At 35.0% G+C, this 22,597-nt stretch overlaps 1 protein-coding gene across 4 annotated transcripts in view; it reads left to right on the forward strand.

Moving 5' to 3' along the window:
• Nucleotides 1–22,597, forward strand: part of plch2a (phospholipase C, eta 2a) — a 297,121-nt gene that overhangs the window by 5,968 nt on the left and 268,556 nt on the right. For 2 of the 4 annotated variants that reach the window (XM_073909056.1, XM_017357540.4), the window contains exon 3: nucleotides 22,059–22,524. In XM_073909056.1, the coding sequence (XP_073765157.1) occupies nucleotides 22,359–22,524 (166 nt within the window). In that variant the 5' untranslated portion in view covers nucleotides 22,059–22,358. Of the gene's footprint in view, nucleotides 1–6,879; nucleotides 7,062–22,058; nucleotides 22,525–22,597 lie in introns of those variants that run through there. The other 2 variants (NM_001347692.1, XM_073909047.1) reach the window with 2 other exon arrangements.

Genomic DNA, 22,597 nt, shown 5'->3' on the forward strand with positions numbered 1-22,597 from the left:
GCGTTCGTTGCCTCAAGTGCTTTAGTTGCTCAGCAGTGCCGATGTACAGCCATATCACACTGCTACGAGTTTGATATTGCTTTTATACAACAGTTCGACTGCATAAACATTTATATAAAACAGAAAACCAAACCTTCAATCATCCAGGCACAGTTTCTGGAGGAATTAATGAAAAGCTGTAAAGATGTAATGGACTCAAGACATGGCGCCGAATGAATCTACGCTGTTTTTCAGCCTTCCCAAGGCACATAAAGCACAGTTACTATCTCAATAAAATCCATGTAAGCCATTTATCAACCAACCCAGAGTCACCAGGCAGACAGAAGCCTTGCATGCGAATCTGTGTCTATTGTAAAGCGAATTTGATGCATGAAGTAAAAACTCAAAATGTTCACTTGTCTATTTACATGTGAATAGTGTGATTTATTTGCGCATGCCGCGTGTGAACACAGCATGACAGGCTGATGGCCACCGAACTGCTGAATTTCTGAAATTATTTGTATATTTAAAATAGGCACTATCCTTATAAATTAACTGCATAGTTGCAATCTAAACAACTGCATTCATGACTAACCAAAAAACCCAAAAGTGCATTATGTTGTCCAACAGCTGCAATATTTGTGACATTGTAGTGAGTTTTTTTTATCTGCCGACACTAAAAATGTTTTAAAATTTGTTTTACACAAAAATGTGTAAAAACTTGTCCTGCCTTAAAAAAAAATTCTTAAAACTCTTGCTGCCTTAATTTTAGTATACAGTATTTATAAGAAGGCCACTGACAATTATTTGGTGTAGAAGCAATTACCACTTAGAAATTGATACTATTTTAATGTTGCTTTTGTATTGAATTTTACATGACATTCACCAGTTTCACCAATAGTCAGTTTTGAGTACAGCCTTGAAAATGATACTTTTAACAGATTCAGGATTTACAGTATCTGTCACAGTAGATGCTAATGAAAGTATCAATGCTTCTTTGCCTTTCTCAACTTCTTACAAGACTTAGAGTCTAGTAAAACACAACACTTAGCTCATTTAGTAACCTTTTAATTACTTAGCAGGGTAATAAAATATCAAGTGCAGTTATGAGAAGTTGCTTCAAAGGACTTTGAACCCTTTTTGTGTTGATTTATGAATGTGCAGCGGACAGTCCCTTCTGAATGAGTTCGCGTGAAATATGATGAATAGCAAGACCACACATTTGGTGGCTTTCATTGAAGAGAGGAAGATTAGTCATTATATTCATATAACCGCCATTGCACAACACCATTTAATGTTTTTAGAAAGTAACTGATTTACCTTTAACCCATTTACCCAACCAACACAAATTTAAAGGGATAGTTCACCCAGAAAAGTAAAAAAATTACCTCATGGTTAATTCTCCCTCATGTGGTTTTTAAACCTTTATGAATGTCTTTCCTCTGCTGAACACAAAGGAAGATATTTTGATATACTACTTGCATAATAGAGACCAAAAATACTATGGAAGTCAATGGGTGCCTTTTTCAACATCGCTTCTTTCATGTTCGACAGAAGACAGAAACTCAAATAGGTTTTGAAGGGTGAGTAAATTATGACAATCCCTTTAAGAGTTGCAACATGTTCAGCTTCATGATGCAATTTATAAGCATAAAATGGAGTTAAATATAATTTATACACTTAACGATTTTTGTAAATGACACACTATTTAACTGTAATATGAACTGTATTTTATTGTAGGGCCTTTATGCAGTGTGTTACTGTATTTTAAAGTTGCAATGTGAAAATGACTACACTGTAGATGCAATGCTGTAAATTCTATACAACACTGTGACATACCTTTCAACATTGGGATGTGAAAATAAGAGATATGCTCACCACCATAATAAGGGATATCCTCCACACCCCCCCCCCAAAAAAAATAAAAAAAATAGAAAAATTACAAAATTTGTTGTTCTGGAGCTGTTTCATTGTAAACAGGCAGTTTAACTGTCAGTAATATGTTTTATTTTAATTATTAAAAAAATATATATATTATACATTAGCAGCAAATAAATTAGCAAACAGTTCAGCTTACTAACATTAATAGCTATTATAAAGAGATATAATCAAGTTATCAAATCTCATAATCTTTTCTTCTCTGTATAACTTACACATTCTGATTAAAGAGCAATAAATAAATCTCTCTGAATTTTGATTATATTAAATAACAGAGGTTTATAAATGCTCACGTCTGACGTTATAATGAAAGCATTTGATTGCTTTCCTAACTGTTTATTGTCATTTAGGACAAAAAACCCACCAAGATCGACATATTTAGTATTACTGTTATTAATTATTTGTATGGACCTTTTTCTTGGCTGCTGCATGAAGGGCACGATAGCGACCAGCGTCTTCTGATATGGTTAGAACTTCCGTTTACAGCATTTACAATAGGTAATTTGCACTCCGAAAACGGGTTTCAATAGCGTTTTAATAGATTACGAAGTGTTCTTGTGACACACAACTTTGAAAAGTGTGTGTTACAGCCGTTATAATCTGTCAGATGTGATTTAAGCGCGAGAGAAAAACGTTCTCCCAGTTCTCGTGTCTGCCGTCAGAAATACAGTGTGTGTGTGTATTTCACACACACACACACACACACACACACACACACACACACACACACACACACACACACATGTGCACACAAACGCACACAATACTTCACAAAAAAGACCAATAAAAGTCTGTTATTGATACTCCGCTGGCTGATTTGCATGTTCCTTCTAATCGCGAGCCGTTTATGTTTCAATTAACGTGTTGTATTTACCACGGTTTGTGTTTTTCTTTCATTTTAAAATGACACTAGCCCATATTTTTAAATCAGTGTGTCAGTGGGACAGTACAATAGGCTATGTGTGTGTGTCAAACATTTTGTTGAATTATATTTGTTTGGGCTGGTTATATATTTGAAATAAAGAGAAAATGTTGACTTTAGCGATGACGAGGCTTCATTTAAACTGCAGAAGATGCCGTCTGACCACGAGTGGAAAATGCCTCACAGCAGCTGTTTTCCATCCTATTAGATCGCATTTTTAAAAATAATCAGCCCAGGAGGTGGCGTTGATCTACAACAGAATTAGTTCAAAGATAATAAAAGCAGGTAAAATAGATTAAATTGGTTTAAAAGATTAAAATAATTTCAAAGCTGTCCAATTGTGACGGTTTATACGCATCAGCTGCCTACCAAAAGTTCTTAGCATTCTCCTTGCGCATACGCAACGGGTAATTTTGCTTTTTAAGAAAAAAGGTCTATATGTCTGTTTAAACATGCATGCAAAACCCAAACTTTCTCTCCACTTCAAATCGCGCGTATAGAATCCGTTTTGGAAACAGCGTCTATTTATCACTGTAGAGTGTGTCAGCTGACAGTCACGCACCGCTATTGACCTTATTCTAAAATGCAGAAGTGCGCCTGTTTTCGCGATTGTCTTAGAACTTCCGATTCAGTCGCCTATGGGAGAAATGACTAGGAATAATAAACGGCAGAAAATGGCCAAACTACTTGCTCAACAAACAAATGTTTGCATGACTACACAGACCAAGTAGCATAATATAATAAGAAAATATTAAATTGCAACATCAAGCAGCGTAACGAGCAGTTGTTAACGTCAAAAAATGAATGGAAGTGAATGTGACCGGAAGTCGCGAGACAAAAAGATTCAAATGGCAGCGCCCGCTCGACAGCTGAGAATAAGGTGAATATGAGGATTGTATAGAAGAATAACCAGTTTGTAAACATTCAAGGTGCGCGCAGCGAGGTTGCAGAAAAAAGGAGCGCTAGCATTTACAGCGAGGGATTGACATCCGATGCGGTACAGAGTTTGTTGTTGTCTTAGAAATAAGTTATATTGTTTACATATTATATATATTATTTACATAATGCTTTCAGTGTATTATAACAGCTTGTCACCCAGTGATAAGCACAGTTATTGGCCAAAATTAATGTTAAAGTGAGCGGTGTTCGTCTGACAGGTCCATCTGCGATAGCACCCTCCCAATGAATATCGGATAATACCTTTACGGGATAATAGTGGGATAGAACTGTAAAATACGGGAAAATCCCGGGAAAACTGGAGGGTTGACAGATATGCACTGTAAATACATATACAACAAAATGGTGCTGTCAATGTAAATACAGTAAGTCTATTGTAAAGTGGCGAACTGCTAACTTAACTCAACTGTGCACCTCTGTTCACGCACATCCGCCGCGTTAGCATGGATACGACTGACAGCGCTAAAAATGAATGCTAAATCAAAAGTTTACAAACCTGAATCAATATGGGAGTTAATTTGCACACTGGAGGAAGGATGACACTATGGTGAAGTATTTCTTTTGGAAGTGTTATCTTTTAAAACTATTTTAGTGATGCAAAGCTGAATGGGTTATATGCACAGAAGTGTTGTTCAGCCATTGAAATCTTTTGGTGAAAGATTAATGTGACTATTTTCAGTTTCTCAAGGGACCTTTTGCAGCATCGATAATGTCGATTTTTATTTAGTTTACCAACAAAACATCAGTAAATAGCGCTGCTCCGCCTAGCCTGCTTTACTGATCTGAAGTTGGTTTTATATTTACATTGGTTCATTTTTGAACAATGTCAACCTGTTATGCGCTCCCTATATTGTTTACCATGCTACTTTGAATATTTGGTCTAAAATAGCATGTAAGTGTGGCTTATAATAAGTGTAATTCCTGCTCCCCGCATGCAATAATTATTAATAAAACTTTGTTTGCTGCTTTTTTAAAGTAAAATGTCTTTGTTATGTTTTCAGTTGCCTTCACAGCCAAATACCCACTACTTTTTCATTATAAAAACACAGTAAATAACTGTACGCATGGGGTAATGAGTGTTTCATTAAGTTAATTGTGTTTTGTGAGAAGTGTCTGAAAAGACGTAATAAAAGAGGTATGTTTTTTTTAGCTGCGTTGTACTATACTGTATGTTTTTCTAAAAGAATTTCTATGTATGGATTTTTCCAAACTTTAAATTAACAATATTACTTACATACTATAAAGATTAAATATTAATTAAAAAACTGACACAATAAAAACAGCTGACATAAAGGGCCATGAACCCCACCCCCCCACCCCCCGTCTCAGAAGTGTTTTCACACTTCTAGATTTAAAAAGGTCAGGAAAGTGGGTAAGTCCAGCTTTGTTTAAGTGGCAGAGTTGAGAGGCGAAAGAGGAAAGGGTTTGCATGAAAAGGGGAGTTTATGTATTGAAATAAAAGTAGAAGTAGGAGAAAACAACAGCAGAATACAGATACAGCCTTTTAGTACTTAAGTACAGTAGTGAAGTAGTTCTACTTCGTTACTTTACATCTCTGGTGACTACATTTACATCAGTAATCAAATTTTTTGCATTAATCAGAATAAGACAATAATATGATGAAGCCGTTTACATAAGTTGTGTTTCTTTCATGATCCTGTTTTACATGTTATAGCACATAATTTGATTAATATCATTGCTTCAACATGCTATACACATTTCTTCCAGGTTTTCATTTAATTTCGGGTGTTTTATTCCTAATTTGTTGACTTTAACTGCAGTTTGGCACTTTCACTTTCATCCAGGAACATTTCATGCATGCCCCTCGTGACAAACGAGACATTGGATGCGAGGAACTGCTGGGGGAGTGTAGTTGTAATGGAATTTGATACCGCAGGTGGAGGAAAAAAACTCAGCATTTCTTGGTAGATGCAAACACTGGGTAGGTGCAGAGAATAGCGTCAAACAGCTGTGTGTGTAAAGACTATCCTATCAGAAAATGCGGTGAAAATTTTAAACGGCAGTAATAGTTTGATTGCAGTGTTTAGATGTTTACATTCGGAGATCAGCATTTACAGCGGATCTTTCAGTCCATAATATTGTAGTCATATTACTGTAAACTTAGTAAATAAATTATTTTGACGAAGGTCTGTCTTTAAAAACTGAAAGAGCACTGCTGACGATACAAACTAACTTTGGCATCTAAATAAACATAAACAAAGACACTAATCACACACTTACCAAATCTGTAGAGACAGGACAATCAACACGTACTGAAACCGCATCTCCTTTTAAAAGAAGATGAGTGGCAAATCCAGATTTCAACATTTATAGATGCGAAAAGCTCTCGGCTAAAAAATATTCCTTGCAAACATATTCTTGTCGCATGTTAGCAGACCACTGTAATCCACAAATGTGGGCCCACATACCAGCTGCACTCTCATCGCGGGGAAATGAAAACGAAACCTTTGATGCAGCACATTTATAAACACAACACTGACGACCCATGTCTCCGAACAATTCTTCTTCTTCCACTTGTTTTAATTATGCTTGGGAACACAATGTGGCATCTCTCTGCCGTCTGTAACAGATAAAAACAGTCCTTGAAGCTATCATGCATATTAATGAACTTGCACCTCATTCACAATAGAGCGCGCTGATTGGTTTGAACAAGTCTTTCTCATAAATTAATGATGAAAACTCAAAGACATCTCATTGTACCGGCAGGTACAGACATCCAGTCTCCATGCTGGAAATTACACAAGGATTGTAACTATCAACATCTAAAAAAATGAGTTAAAATGAGGTAAAATAACAAGTTAACAAACTTTTTATTATTATTATTATTTATTTATTTTTTCATCAAAAATGATTTAAACATCAAAAGAAGATCTGTCTAGATAAACTTCCTTTAACAATCTCAAGACAAGCAGACAATACTGTTTCCCATGCATGTGCTCTTGTTGTCTGCACTCCACCCCGTTTCCCGCCCACCTGTGCAAACCTCCTCTGCCCTTACTTGTCCAATTTCGACGCAGGAAAAACTGTTGCTCCATAAGGGAACACCCACTGTGTACAAAGAGCTTTCAAATGACAACTTCCTTTACCTGCAGTGTGGAGCTGTGTGCCTGAAGCTCTTTGCCGGGAATAAAAAAAGGCATAATCTTGGTACAAAAGAGGATCGTAGCCATAAAACGTGCTTTGCTTAATATTACATAATCACTCTGGGAACTATACCTGCTTGCAAGATAGGCATTTGACAAAGGTAATGTGAGACTTTACAATACTTTCAAAGTGCTTTTTATTATTCTCTCTAACGTTTAGTGATGGAGATTTTAGTTTACTGGAAAAAAGTATGTCTAGATAAACTGGAAAAAGATTTGAAAGTTAGTTTCACTTGGGCTTTTTTTTTCCTCTTCTCTTTTCTCTGAGAGGTTTGTATTGTGAAATTCAACACTTCTTACCTGGGTGCTCAGGTGGAAAGAATGAGGAGAGAAGAAAGACAATTTAAAGAGTCTGTTTGTCTCTTTCTGTGATTGGATGTGATGTATGAATCAGTCTTGCAAAAAACTAAACAAAAGCAGAGCGATTATATGCACACGTTTATCTTTTGATTGATTTATTATTTTTGATAGTTTTTGTTTTGTTATTGCTAACTTTTTATCCATTTTGTTTGTCTAAAATGTCTAAAGCAAGTGACATACTTTATATTTTTAAGAACAACAGAATAAGCACATGGGCAAATGTAATGGAAAAAACAACACAGCTACAGTAAAATCAGAATGATTAAACTCCCTTAGATTTTTCCCCCCCTTTTTTTTTATATTTCCCAAATGATATTTAACAGAGCAAGGACATTTTCACAGTATGTCTGATAATATTTTTTCTTCTGGAGAAAGTCTTATTGGTTTTATTTCGGCTAGAATAAAAGCAGTTATTAATTTTTAAACTCCATTTTAAAGTCAAAATTATTAGCCTCTTTAAGCTATACATTTTTTTCGATAGTATACAGAGCAAACTATCATTATACAATACCTTGCCTAATTACCCTAACCTGTCTAGTTAACTTAGTTAAGGGGAAGGGCTAGATACCCCTTCAAACTGAGATTTTTCTCACACTCAAAACCAAGGGGTAAGAAAGTTTCACAGAATAAACCAGCTATAACAGCAGCATAGCTGCACATGGAATTCAGCAGATGCACAAATTAGTACTTTTTTTTGTTCATTATTACGTATTATGTACGACAAACAAGCATATATACATTTATAAAGCCATTCGTGCTTTACCGTTGTGCATTAAAAGAAAAATCTAAAAAAAAACCTGCTAAATTTTACTATTTATAATCCATAATGACTTCTGTACAGCAGTCCCACAACATTCTGACACTGTCAGGAAAGTCTAGTGGCTGGGAACGACCTTTTTACAGTGTCTGCTATAATGTTAATGTTGTTTCTGTGTGTTTACATGATGAATAGGGCCACTGTAATGCTCAGTATCTTATTGCCACATTATATCGTCATGTTAATATTGTTGCCTTCAGTGATTTCCTTAAGATAAATATAAAAAAATAAAAATAAATAATGCAACTGGAATAACTACAGCAGTCGCCATCGTTGATCTCATATGAAGCAGGAGATCGCCATGACATATGATAACGTGTGCAGGTGTTGTAGTGCTGTCCTAATAATTTTGACCTTAAAATGTTTTTTAAAAAAATTAAAAACTGCTTTTATTCTAGCCGAAATAAAACCAATAAGACTTTCTCCAGAAGAAAAAATATTATCAGACATACTGTACTGTGAAAATTTCCTTGCTCTGTTAAACATCATTTGAAAAATATTTAAAAAGGAAAAGATTCATAGGGGCGCTAATAATTCTGACTTCAACTGTACATTTAAAGGAACGCACTATTTTTATTTTGATGCTTATTTTACAACTCCCCTTTAAACAATTGAGTTTTACTCATTTTTAATCTATTCAATTCTGGCGAGAGCACTTTTAGCTTAGCTTAGCATAAATCATTGAATCAGATTAGACCATTAGCATATTGCCCGAAACAATTCCAAAATGAGTTTAGATAACGTTCATATTCAAGGCTTGACTCTTTTGTAGTAATATTGTGTACTAAGACTGACAGAAAATGGAAAATTGCAATTCTCTAAGTCAATTTTGTCAAAGTTTTTATTACGGTGGAACGAAAGAATAGTTCCTAGCCATCTCGATCTAGAAAAACACAACTTTTTATTCACTCTCAGTCTTAATACATGATTTAACTACAAGAGAATCAAGCTTTAAATATTATTAGCTTTAAGTATAAGTGAAGTTATTATTGAAACTCTCTTTTGAATAGTTTTAAATGGGATGCTAATGGTCTAATCTGATTCAATAATTTATGCTAAGCTAAGCTAAAAGTGCTCCTGCAGACTCTGATTTTGGCTGAATAGGGTCAAAAATGATAAAACTCAACTGTTAAACTCTAAATGACTTGTAATATAAGCCAATTTAAACAAAGGGGGAGTGTTTGTACAGTGGAAGTACATTACAGTAGCATATTCAGCACACATTTAACACGGGTTACTGAAAAATAGTAATGTTATTGATTTAAAGTGACTAGTTTATCATGTTATAAAATCCACTGCGGATCTCTTGAACAACTTAGCCCAATTCCCATGATCGTTCTAGACAAAAATCACAGGTTTCTGAGATTAAATAAACAAATTATCTCCTCTGCATGCTTATTTGAGAAACCTGATTTAATCTGCGCCTGTTGAACTTGACCTGCGCCTCAGGCTAAACATGAATCAGGCAACCATAAATTAAAACGTAACCGGTGTACTTAGGCAGGGAACACCCTACTATCTGTGTCATTTCAGATGTTTATGTGCCGTGGCTATAATTCTTGAGTCACTTTTGTTTTGTCGGTGTGTGTGTGGCACAGATACGCTCCCGCTTCTTTTGGAAATCTCAACCCAAACACTGCGCCATGTAGGACGTCCTGTGAGTTGCAATGCTATACGGTTGGTTGAAACTGAAATAAATGGTCTATTGTGTCATTCTCTCTGTGTAGTCGTGATCCACGCTCTCCAGTCTGCCAGCTGCTATGCTATTAGCTTGTCAACACACATCTGCTGTTTGAAGTGTAACATCCCTGATCTATTTTTCCACACGGATGACGGGAAAAGATAGAGATACAATTGGAAACGTGTAGTAAAACAGTAAACGTTTGGTTTTTTGAGATGCTGGAATGTTGTTTGAGCTGTGACAGTGTGTGTTTGGTTTGTGTATGTGTGTTTGGTTGAGCCAGATTGGCCGGGTCTCATGTTACGGTGTGTGTGTCGAGTGTATTGTGCAGAGTTTTTCTCGGGGGACGTCCAGATCAGCCGTGTGGCTTTGTTATTGCCCAAGAAAACATAGAGGTTGCTTTATAGAGGTTACGTGTGATTTTTTTTCTTCTTTTCTTTTAAAAATATTTGCTGTAAATGTTGTTTAATGTGGAGAAGAGCACATTTTTACACACAATGGTTTTAATAAGTAATTTCTACTGATTTCTTTTGTTGTTGCCATAATTTTTTTTCACTTATTTTGCAATGGGTCTGGGCGATAATTCGATAACGATAATTATCACAATATATATTTTTCAATAAAACGATAATGACAGTTTGATAAGTGTTCAATAATATTTACGCACTATGCATAAAGCTGCACAGGCATTTTGCAGCGTGCCCTGCCGAATGCCGCATACAGTACAAGTTTACAGCCATACAGGGGTGTGTTTCTGAAAACCATCGTTAGTCAACTAAGGTCACAAGTTGTGTCATTACAAACATAGTTTGTTGACTTGATATTTCCCAAATCCGTCGTTCCAACGAACATTCGCAAACTGTGTCGCAAACTTGTACGCCTGCAACTACACCCCTGGAGCTGTAGTTAGAAACATGTGTTCTATTCCCAGTTATCCCCTATTTATTTAGAACTTTCTATCATTTAAACAAATTCTTAAGAAAAAAAGTAAAAAAAAGTCATCTCTCTTAGGTATAAATTGCTTTCAAAGTACACTGAAAAATTATGTCTGCAAAAGTGTTGCAAACAGTTTGTATGTGTTGAGTTTAAACAAACAAATTACATTTAGTAATGCTCAACTCAATTTGATTGTTTAAATTCAGCTCAAATAAATTGTTTACAACCACTTAACGTAAAAAGATTTAGTAAACCTATTATTTAATTTAAGATTTAGTAAACCTATTATTTAAAAGCGTAATTTATGTCTCCAAAAAAATCTTATGAAAACAAAAAAAAAAACAGCATACAATAATACTTAAATTTATAGTAGGTTATTTATTAAGTATCTGCACTGTATATGACATGGGCCTGTTGGTTAGAACATTTCTGCAGTGGTTTGAATGTGTCAAATTGTAAAAGTAGACTTTTCAAAAAATAAAAAATAAATAAACAATATCCTACATAATAATAATAATAATAATAATAATAATAATAATAATCATCATCATCATCATCATAATCATCATGGTCATTAATATTATTATTTATTTTTAAGTAGGTTTTTTTAATTTCCTAATAAATAATATATTTAATTTCTTAATAAATCGCCTCATTATTTATTTATTCATGTGATTTATATATGATATTAGAATACTTGTTAGCTTTTGTAAGTGATTTTACGTTTTGGAATAGAATATGGAATATTCTCAATAATATTTGTAAAGGAAACACAGGCTCTATATGTGCCATTTACATATATTTCAATTAATATGGAAAACGAGTGCATGTTTTTAGCAAAACTAATATTGTAATTTTTTTTAATGCGTGTAAAACAATACAATTTACACAAAGAAATAATGGGGTTCTTCTCTAAAGAAGTTGTTACTCCACTCCGTTTAGAGCAATATTATGGGCGTTTTATGTTATAACTAACATGGTTCAAACGATGGATCTGCTATACAGAGTAACTACAAGTTTTGGGAAACACAAATTCCCCCAGTCCAAAACTCGAAACCAGAGCACCCGGAGGAAACCCACTCGAACCCAGGGAGAACATGCACACTTCACACAGAAATGCCAACTGACCCTGTTCGAACCAGCAAACTTCTTGCTGTGAGGCGATTGTGCTACCCACTGCGCCACCACGTCGCCCATATTTTTTTATCTTTCTCCTGATTTTTCTGTTTATTACAATTATATTTAGTAATTTCAGCAAGACAATGATCCAAAACACAGCCAAGGAAACTCTCAAACATTTTCAGAAAAAGAAAACCAAGCTGTAGAATGGCCTAGCCAATCACCTGACCTGAATCCAATAGAAAATACAAAATAAAGTTTGGATAGATGAGACCCACAGAACCAGCAAGATGTTTACACTGTGAAAAACTCACACCTGAGCAATGCATGAGGCTTCATTTTACTTATGTAAATGTGGATATATAAAGTATTATATACATTTCAGTAGTTCTGTACTTTCTTCTCGTGTCATTTTATTGTTATTACACATTACGGATTTTTCTGATTTTCTTGTTGTCTTGTTTTTATGGTTGTGCTGTTTGGGCTTTCACCAAAATCTGGTCCAACTCCATGTCAACTGCTCCTTTAGAAATATTATTCACAGGAAACACATGACGTGTTCAATGCTTATTTTGCCCACTGTGTGCATATATATATATATATATATATATATATATATATATATATATATATATATATATATATATATATATATATATATATATATATATCTTACAGGTCTATATACAGTTGAAACCAGAAGTTTACATACACTGTATAAAAGGTACATAACCATTTAAAACAAATCAGATGTAAATGTGACTAAACTTTTTCTCTTTTAGGTAAGTTAGGATTATCAAATGTGTTTCTGTTATGCTTAATAGCAGAATAATGACAGATTTGTTGAGAAATTGTTTTTGTAAACTTTTCTTGAAAGTCAAGTTTACATACAATAAAATTATTAAGCCTCTGAAAAAATCAGATGATGATTTCAAAGTTTTGGAAGTTTCTGATTGGCTTATTGATAACACTTGAGTTAATTGGAGGCACAACTGTAGAATAGCATTTAAGGAAAATCTCAAACACACTGCTTCCTTGTGTGACAACATGGAAAAATCAACAAGCCAGAATCAACAAAAAAGCAAGATTACAATTTGCTATATTACACTGGGAAAAAGAATATTCTTTGGAGACATGTCCTGTGTCTGATGGAAATAAGATTGAACTGTTTGGCCATAATGACCAGTGTTACATTTGAAGGACAAAGGGGAAAGCTTACAAGCCTAGGAACACCATCCCAACTGTGAAGTATGGAGGTGGCAGCATCATGTTGTGAGGCTGTTTTGCTGCAGGAGGGACTGGTCCACTTCACAGCATAGATGGCATCATGAAGAAAGAACATTATGTAGAAATACTGAAGCAAAATCTCAAGACATCGGTCAGGAAAATAAAACTTGGCCACAAATGGGTCTTCCAAACAGACCATGACCCTAAGCATACTGCCAAATTATTTACAATGTGCTTTTAGGACAACAGAGTGAATGTTTTGGAGTGGCCATCACAAAGCCCTGAGCTCAATCCTAGAGAAAATTTGTGGGCAGAGTTGAAAAAGCTTGTGCGAGCAAGACAGCCTACAAATCTGACTCAGTTACACCAATTCCGTCAGAAGGAATGAGCCAAAATTCCTTCAAACTAATGTGAGAAGCTTGTGAAAAGATACCCAAAACGTTTGGCCAAACTTATTCAGTTAAAATGCAAAGCTAAAAATACCAAGGAAATGTATGTAAACTGTATGGAAATTAATGTAAAATGTATGTAAAATGTATGGAAATTAATAAAAAATATTGTCAAAAAAAAAAAATCTCTCATTATTTTGCCAATTAGCAAATGTAAATCATTTTGGTAATCCTAACGGACCTAAAATAGTAAACGTTTAGTATGATTTACCATCAGTCATTTAAAAAAAATGGTTACGTTCCTTTTATTAGAGTGTATGTAAACTTCTGGTTTCAAATGTATATGGGATCTGAAGGTAAATAATCTGCATGCGCGATCGATAGAGACACTTGTGTTTGTTTTACTTATTATGTTGAAGGGAAGGAAATTAAGCACAGACATTTGCATACACGCTGCGTTTCCTGTCAGTGCTGTGAGCACAATGGCTTTTGTGTGGCTTTCAGTAGCAGATTTAAAGAGGTGACGAGGGCCCGATTAGACGTTTTGTGAGGCAATGCATCTTCCTTATACTTCCTATAAAACCCTGGTCCAATTGTATCTGGCTCTGCTTTGAACCTGAGAGAGTCTGTAAACAACAGAGCTTTGGATTCATTCTCAAATCTCTGACCTATTTCAGTCATTGAGCTTCAGAGTCCTTTGATGTTGCATTAATATTGAATAGACGAGTAAATCCCACGAGCAGATTTTATTTAAACGTAAAGAGAAAGTGAAGTATATTTATATTGACGGTAATTTAATGATTATAAAGCACATTTTTACACCACAATTCTAATTATTGTAAAGATGTTTATTACTGTTTACTAATGATGCACTGTGACAGTTTTTATTAAATTTCTGTGTGGAGTTTGCATGTTCTCCCTGTGTTGGCGAGGGTTTCCTACAGGTATCCCCCCCATTCCAAACACATGTGCTGTAGGTGAATTGAATTAACTAAAATTGGCTCTAGTGTATGAGTGTGTGCATGTGAGAGTGTATGGGTGTTTCCCAGTACTGGGTTGCAGGTGGAGTTGGCAGTTCATTCCGCTGTGGCAACCTCTGATGGATAAAGGGACTAAGCCGAAGGAAAATAAATGAATGCATGAATGACATCAATTACTGTCTTTTTATTTAATAATTCATTCATTTATACATTCATTTTCCTTCATCGTCACAGTGGAATGAACCACCTATATAATTTATATCTTATTAAAGATGTTTTTAAAGCAATATAATGCTTTTGTAATTCTTTATGTCTTAATATGTTTTGCACTTGTTTACAAAAATGATTTGTCTCATTTGGTGTTTACATAAAATCCAATTGTTTGTTAATTTAAATTTAATTATTATTGTTATTATTAAATTTTTTCACTTTTTTATTTTTTAATAAATAGATATATCAGACAAATTAAAGTGTCCGCTTTAAAATGAAAGTAAAATAGTTTTGAAAAAAAAATCACTATTAAGAATAACCAGCTGTACCTGTCTGACAGGTAAATATTAATATATATTAAAATGAATAAATAAATAAATAAATATTTAATATAAAATATTAATAAATGTAAACATTACAAATTACATATATATTATATTTAAATAAATATTAATATATAGATCATACTACATTTTATTCATTTATTTTATTTATATTTAATTTATATAATAAATATTAATATAAACTTATATTTATAATTATATATAATTATATTTATATAATAATGTAAATTATAATTATAAATAGAATACAATATATTATATATCAAATTATAAAAGGGTTAATCCTAATTATTTAAATGGTTCTGGCAAAGTAAACAAAAATATTGTATATCTTTTATTTATTTATTTATTTATTTATTTATTTATTTATTTATTTATTTATTTATTTAATTTTCATTCATTCATACATTTTCCTTCGGCTTAGTCCCTTATTTATTAGGGGTTACCACAGTAGAATGAATCACCAAATATTCCGGCATATGTTTTACGCAGTGGATGCCCTTCCAGTTGCAACCCATCACTGGGATTTTATTTTATTTTGATTATTTAACTGAATTTTTTATTTTATTTAGAAAATAAATATATACACATCCTAATGCATGAAACAATGTTAAGTTACACTTTAATTGTTTGGATGCTTGAAACAACATTGTACTCATTAACAGATTACACACTATTATAGCATAATGTAACAATTGAAAATAACTGTTAATGTGTTGAATGAATGCATTGTATTTTTTTTAAGGTTTGGCCATAAATATGCAATTATAAATAATTGTAGCTGCTTTCCATTAAAAAAATTGAATAATAATTATAATTAAAAGATGACAAAGCAGTACATGCAATCTAATGATTATGTTTTAGTCGAATAATTCCATTTATTCCACATCTATGCAAACATCAAGCCAGAAAATGAAGTGTTTTTGTCATCCACTGTTTGTAAATACTGAGGAATATAGCACATCTTACAGGAGCACTCCTCTTTTATTGAAAAATAGGTTTAAATTAACTACATTACAGTTAAACAGTTTTTTTATCCATTCAGCTGAATGCTTTTAACTTAGCTTAGCATAGATCATTGAATCAAATTAGAAAATTAGCACCTCGTACAAATGACTTTATTTTTAGTGCCCTACACATTTTTGTTAAGGTATATACTATTTGCAGCCTGTTTCTATATTTCCATTTGTGTGTGTATAATTTGTCAAATTAGCTTATAATTGAACCATATTAGACCATTAGCATCTCACTCAGAAATGACTAGAAGAGATCAAGCAGAGGAGTTATTTTTGCGCTCGGCTGAGTCATTAAAGCTGGTTTTATGTTTTATAGCTAACCTTATATAACTATTTTGGGGTTCCCCTATAGATTTTTTGCTGTGGCCTATATTATATTGTTTATGTATTGCATGTATTGTGCACATTTGTGTGTGCTGTGTATAATTTGTTAAATTAGCTTAGCATAGATAATTGAATCATATTAGACCATTAGCATCTTTAAGATGACTAGAGATCAAGAAGAAGAAGGATTTTGTGTTCGGCTAAGTCATTAAAGCTGGTTTTATGTTTTAAAACCTGCGTTATGTTACTTTATTGGGTTCCCCCATGCATTTTTGTTGTGGTATATACAATTTTCAGCCTGTTTTTGTATTTGCATGTACTGTGCGTATTTGTGTGTTTGCAATTTGTCAAATTAGCTGAGCATAGTTATTTGAATTATATTATACATTTGGCTATTTAAAAATGACTAGAGATTAAAATATTGATTTTGATCTTGGCTGAGTCTTTAAAGTTGGCTTTATGTTGTAAAACCGACTTTGTCACTTTTTTTGGGTTCCCCTATAGATTTTTGTTTTGACATATTAATTTTTAGCCTTTTAGTTTCTGTATGGGCATGTATTGTGCACATTTGTGTGTGTGTGCGTGTGTGTGTGTGTGTGTGTAATTTGTCAAATTAGCTTAGCATAAATAATTGAATCATATTAGACCATTAGCATTTCCCTCAAAAATGACTAGAGATCAAGAAGAAGAGCGACGTTGTGCTCGGCATTAAAGCTGGTTTTATATTTTAAAACTAACCTTATATCACTTTTGGGGGTTCCCCTATACACTGAAAAAAGTGTTGCATGCAGAGCTGTTGCAAACAATTTATTTGTGTTGAATTTAAACAAACAAATTTAAATGAATAATGTTCAACTTAATTTGTTTGTTTAAATTCAGCTCAGATAAATTGTTTACAACCACTGAACGTAAAAAATGTAGTAAATCCAAGGAATCATCTTTGAATAATTTTGTTCCGTGTAGGTTTTTGTTGTGGTCTATATTATTTGCAGCCTGTTTCTGTAATTGCATGTATTTTGCGCATTTGTGTATGTGTAAGTTGTCAAATTAGCTTAGCATAGATAAATGAATCATATTAGACCATTAGCATCTCGCTCAAAAATGACTAGAAATCAAGCAGTAGAGCAATTTAGTGCTCGGCTGAGTCATTATATGTTAATAACTAACCTTACATCACTATTTTGGGGTTCCCCTATAGACGTTTTTTTGTAGTCTATACTATTTGCAGCCTGTTTCTGTATTTGCATGTATTGTGCACATTTATGTGTGTAAAATTTGTCAGTTTAGCTTTGCATAGATGACTGAATCATAGTAGACCATTAGCATCTTACCTAAAAATGACTTAAGATCAAGCAGCCCTCCTGAAAAAAAACTGCTTAAACCAGCCTAGGCTGGTTGGCTGGTTTTAGCTGGTCGACCAGGCTGGTTCTAGAGGGGTTTTGGCCATTTCCAGGTTTGTTTCCAGCCATTTCCAGCCTGGTATTAGCTGGTCAGGCTGGGAGATGACCAGCTAGAACCAGCTTGACCAGCCTAGCCAGGCTGGGAGCCCAGCCAAAACCACCTATGTCCACCTTAAACCAGGCTGGTCAAGTTGGTTTTAGCTGGATTTAGCTGGTCATTTTTCAGCCTGACCAGCTAAGACCAGGCTGAAATGGCCAAAACCCCTCTAAAACCAACCTGGTTGACCAGCTAAAACCGGCCAACCAGCCTAGGCTGGTTTAAGCTGGATTTTTCAGCAGGGAGAAGAGCAATTTTGTGCTTGGCTAAATCATTAAAGCTGGTTGTATGTTTTTAAACTAACCTTATATCCCTTTTTTGGAGGCACCCCTACATTTTTGTGGTAATATATACTATTTGCTGCCTTTTTCTATATTTGCATGTATTGTGCACATTTGTGTGTGAGTAGTTTGTCAAATTAGCTTATCGTGGATAATTAAATCATATCAGACCATTCGCATCTTACCTAAAAACGATTAGAGATCAAGCAAAAGAGTTATTTTTGTGCTCGGCTGAGTCATTAAAGTTGGTTTAATGTTTATAACTAACCTTATATCACTTTTTTGGGGTTCCTCTATAGATTTTTGCTGTGGTCTACAGTATTTGCAGCCTGTTTTTGCATGTACTGTGCGAATTTGTGTGCGTATAATTTGTCAAATTAGCTTAGCATAGATAATTGAATCATATTAGAACATTAGCATCTTACAAATTACTAGAGATGTAGAAGAAATTTGATTTTGAGCTTGGCTGAGACTTTAAAGTTGGTTTTGTGTTTTAAATTCGACTTTATTTCATGTTTTTGGGTTCCCCTATACATTTCTGTTGTGATATATACATTTTTCAGCCTGTTTCTATATTTGCATGTAGTGTGCGTATGTTGTGTGTGTGTGTAATTTGTCAAATTAGCTTAGCATAGATGATTGAATCATATTAGACCATTAGCATCTCGCTCAAAAATAACCAAAGATTCAAAAATGTAACTTTGTAAAGCTTCCCTCCTCTGAAAATAGTCCCTAGCAACAAGCCCAAGACTTGCGCCACCAGTTAAAATCCATGTAAAATCATTACACTGGTGAGACAGGGATTTTCCTTGATTATTACGCCAGAATGAGAGTATAGTTCCTAGCCATATCGACCTAGAAAATAGCAACTTTTAATTTCTTGTTGATCATAGCACCACAATGTAACAACAGAACAGTCATGCTTTAAATAGAAACACTTTCTGAGTGAGATGCTAATGGTTTAATCCAAATCAATGATCTATGCTAAGCTAAGCTAATAGATTAAAAAATGGTCAAACTCAACTGTTTAACTCTGGGGGACTTAAATTAGCCTGCAAAAAAGTGGTGTTCTTTTAAGTCAGACAGATTTGTTTTACCTGAGGCCAAGGGTCATGTCTTAGAGGGAGGGTATTTCTGGTTTTCGCCCCTGTCATTGGCCGCTCTGTTACCTGAGGCCAGGTGTAACACTCCTGACACGTCCAGTCCTGCATCCTCGGGTATCAACATGTCACGCCAAACACAACAAGCACTCAAAGCTAACATTAAAGCCATTGTTCAGGTTAGCAGGCGGTTGACATGTCTTTAACACAACTCCCATTCCTGACAGGCTGAAGCGTGGAATTCAGAAAGAGATCAGCTCTGATTGGGATGCAGCCATGCACAAATATGAGATGCTACTTGAGTGGTTACATAATTTGTTTTGAATCTCTACAGTAATATGAAAGTTTCCATTCATTCTTGTGTTTATATCATACACCTTACTGTGTGTGTTTCAGTGACATAGTACTATGGTAATACTGTATTATTCTGGGTGTGATACCAAGATAAGATGTTCTTTTTTTTTTATTTATCATGTATCACAATGTTTTTGTTGTATTTTAACGGGTATATCACCAAGGTGACATGTTCTTTATGAGTACTGGGACATTTTTTGGACATTAAAATCACAAAAATGTCCATAAAATTATATATATATATATATAAAAAAAAAAAAAAAAAAAAAAAAAAAATATATATATATATATATATATATATATATATATATATATATATATATATATATATATATATATATATATATATATCAGAGATGATGTGATGTTTTTATTACTGCTTTCTTTATTATTCTTTTTTTTAATTTAGAATTAGTAAATAAGAATTACAGAAAAACAGTAGTTCCAAATAGAGATCTGCACGGGACTAAATTTTGAATCCTGCTCCCGCCAGGTTTTAGCTCGAACCCGACCGCTCCCGGTTATATTCAGCATTTGCTGTCCCGCTGCCCGACCCGCCACATTTTCTACCCGCCGCACCCGTTCCCGCTAACAAGCGGGGGGAGAACAAAACCTAAAACCACCCAGCTATTCACCTTATTCTCCGCCGACGAATCTTTTCTGTTTTTGAATCTTTTTGGCTGGAGACTTCAGGTCTCGTTCACTTCCATTCATATTTTGACGTTATAAACTGCTCGTTACGCTGCTTGATGTTGCAATTTGATATTTTATTATTTTATTATTCTATTTGGTCTGTACTGTGCAAACATTTGTATGTAGAGCAAGTAGTTTGACCATTTTCTGCCGTTTATTATTCCTATATAGTCATTTCACCCATAGGCGACTTAATCGGAAGTTCTAAAACAATCGCGAAAACAGGCGCACTTCTGCATTTTAGAATAAGGTCAATACAGAGTCCAGACAGCCTAACACACACACACACACAGCACAAAGCTCTCTCTCATTCGTGCTCACACACACACCTCTTAATCGCGAGCACACACGCTGTCTTATTCACACACGTACTGTACATACGCATGCTCGCTCGCTCAGGAGTCGGGAGCGATACTGTTAGACTGCTCGCTCCCATCCAAAATTAAACCAGTTACCGACCGCTCCTGCGCTTTATTCAGAAATATATTCCCGCGCCGCAGAAAAATGCAGACCTCTAGTTCCAAAGATTGAAAGATAGGCTAATTGAAAAAGAAGAAAAAGAAATGGAAGATGCCAACTACAGATTCTTAATAACTTACAATAGATATAGCTTTTACATTTTTCACAGCTTCCTTAAAACACCTAACTCATTATCACAAATGTGACTTGAAATTCATATAGTGTCAAATGTTATTGACCCCAGGGTGGCGGTATGACCCCACTATTGACCCCACTATGTGGCGGTATGACGCCTTTCCTGTTGGCGCTTACCAGCTGACTTCTTACCTTCGTGTGGAGGGCTTTCCCACCACAACCAGTTTGTCCAGTTAGCTTGTTGTGTACTTCGGCAGACTTGAGACGCTGAGAGGAGTTGACCACGATGACTGGGCTCGAGTTGTGGGAAGAGCGCTTCCAGAAATCATGGAAGACAAAAACAGATTCCAAAAAAAAAATAAAATGAACGAGTGAACAACGGGGTGAGAATGTGGTAAAATCCAAAAACATGGTAAAAAACAGACGAAGGGTTTTCTTTTTTCTGGACGACTTTTGTAAACTGTCGGTTGGGTTCAGGGAAGTAAGTGGGTGGGCGCGTCAATCTGTAAAATTGGTTGGGTTTAGGGAAGAAGGAGGGTGGGTCAGTCGATTGGCCGGTCGCCCAGTCAATCATTCAGGCATTCAGTCGGTCGTCAGCGGTCTCTGGTGCGTTTACATGGGAACAGCGCAATCGCAAACAGCACTCGCGAGAGACATTTGAGATACAAAAAAATCGTACATAGTGGCCTCTAGCGGATTCCCAAGAACAAAAACTGCAAAAATACATACCTCCTGATACCTATTTCACGATCTCCAGAAACTTCGACGAGACTGCGTTTTAAGAATGCGCCTGGGTTGTATTTGGTTAATTCCAGGTTGTGTTGGAAAGTGACCAAAATCCAAAGTCGAGCCAACATCTTATCCAACGTCATATTGATGTCAAATACTGACAGGTATGGCAACCCAAATCTAACATCTGATAGACGTCATAGTGGTAACGTTCCCACAACGTCAAGCTGTAACATCATTAGACATTGATAATTGGTTGATTTTACTTGGACATTGATGTGAACCTGACGTTGGGTTCTGACATCAACCCATTGTTATTTCCTAATAAAATTCAATTGAGTTACAATGTCAATCTGACATCACGTTGACGTCCTGTGCCTGCTGGGATATTAGAAGTTGATGTTTATGAAAGTGCAGTATGTAAAGTCTTGCATCTTGTGTTAACAGGTGTGCATCCGTCCAGGTGTGTGTTTTTGCTCCGGGCCATTGATACACTGACCCCGTCCTGTCTGCAGGTCAATTACTGACTGTTCTGCTCCGTCAGACCGTTGTTCCACACCTCCATACCTAAACCAGACGTCCCACCACAGAGTAAACATCTGCTCTACTTCTCTTAGGAAAACACGGATCATTTAGAGACAACAGACAGCTTTTTTTTTGCAGATTCTGAGTCATACATGACTGTTCCTGGGATTGTTTATCACCTCTACATGTGAAATTCCTTCAAAATAAGGCAAACTAAGCAATATGGATACAGCATCCTTGAACACCTCGCTGTTCTCCGGCAGCATGAGTACGGATTCTCCCAATTTGTCCACGAGATCCATGGGCTTCACTACTGACACGGATTCATCCCGCAGCAGCACACTCTTACACTGCAATCATTTCTTGGCAGCCAACTACATCAGTGTGGGTGAGTCACATACGCTTTTTATTCTGTATATTACAGTTCAAATACAGGTTTATCATAAAATATAGAAGAACGT

The sequence above is a fragment of the Danio rerio genome, chromosome 8 (assembly GCF_049306965.1).
Source record: "Danio rerio strain Tuebingen ecotype United States chromosome 8, GRCz12tu, whole genome shotgun sequence".
Classification (NCBI taxonomy): Eukaryota; Metazoa; Chordata; class Actinopteri; order Cypriniformes; family Danionidae; genus Danio; species Danio rerio.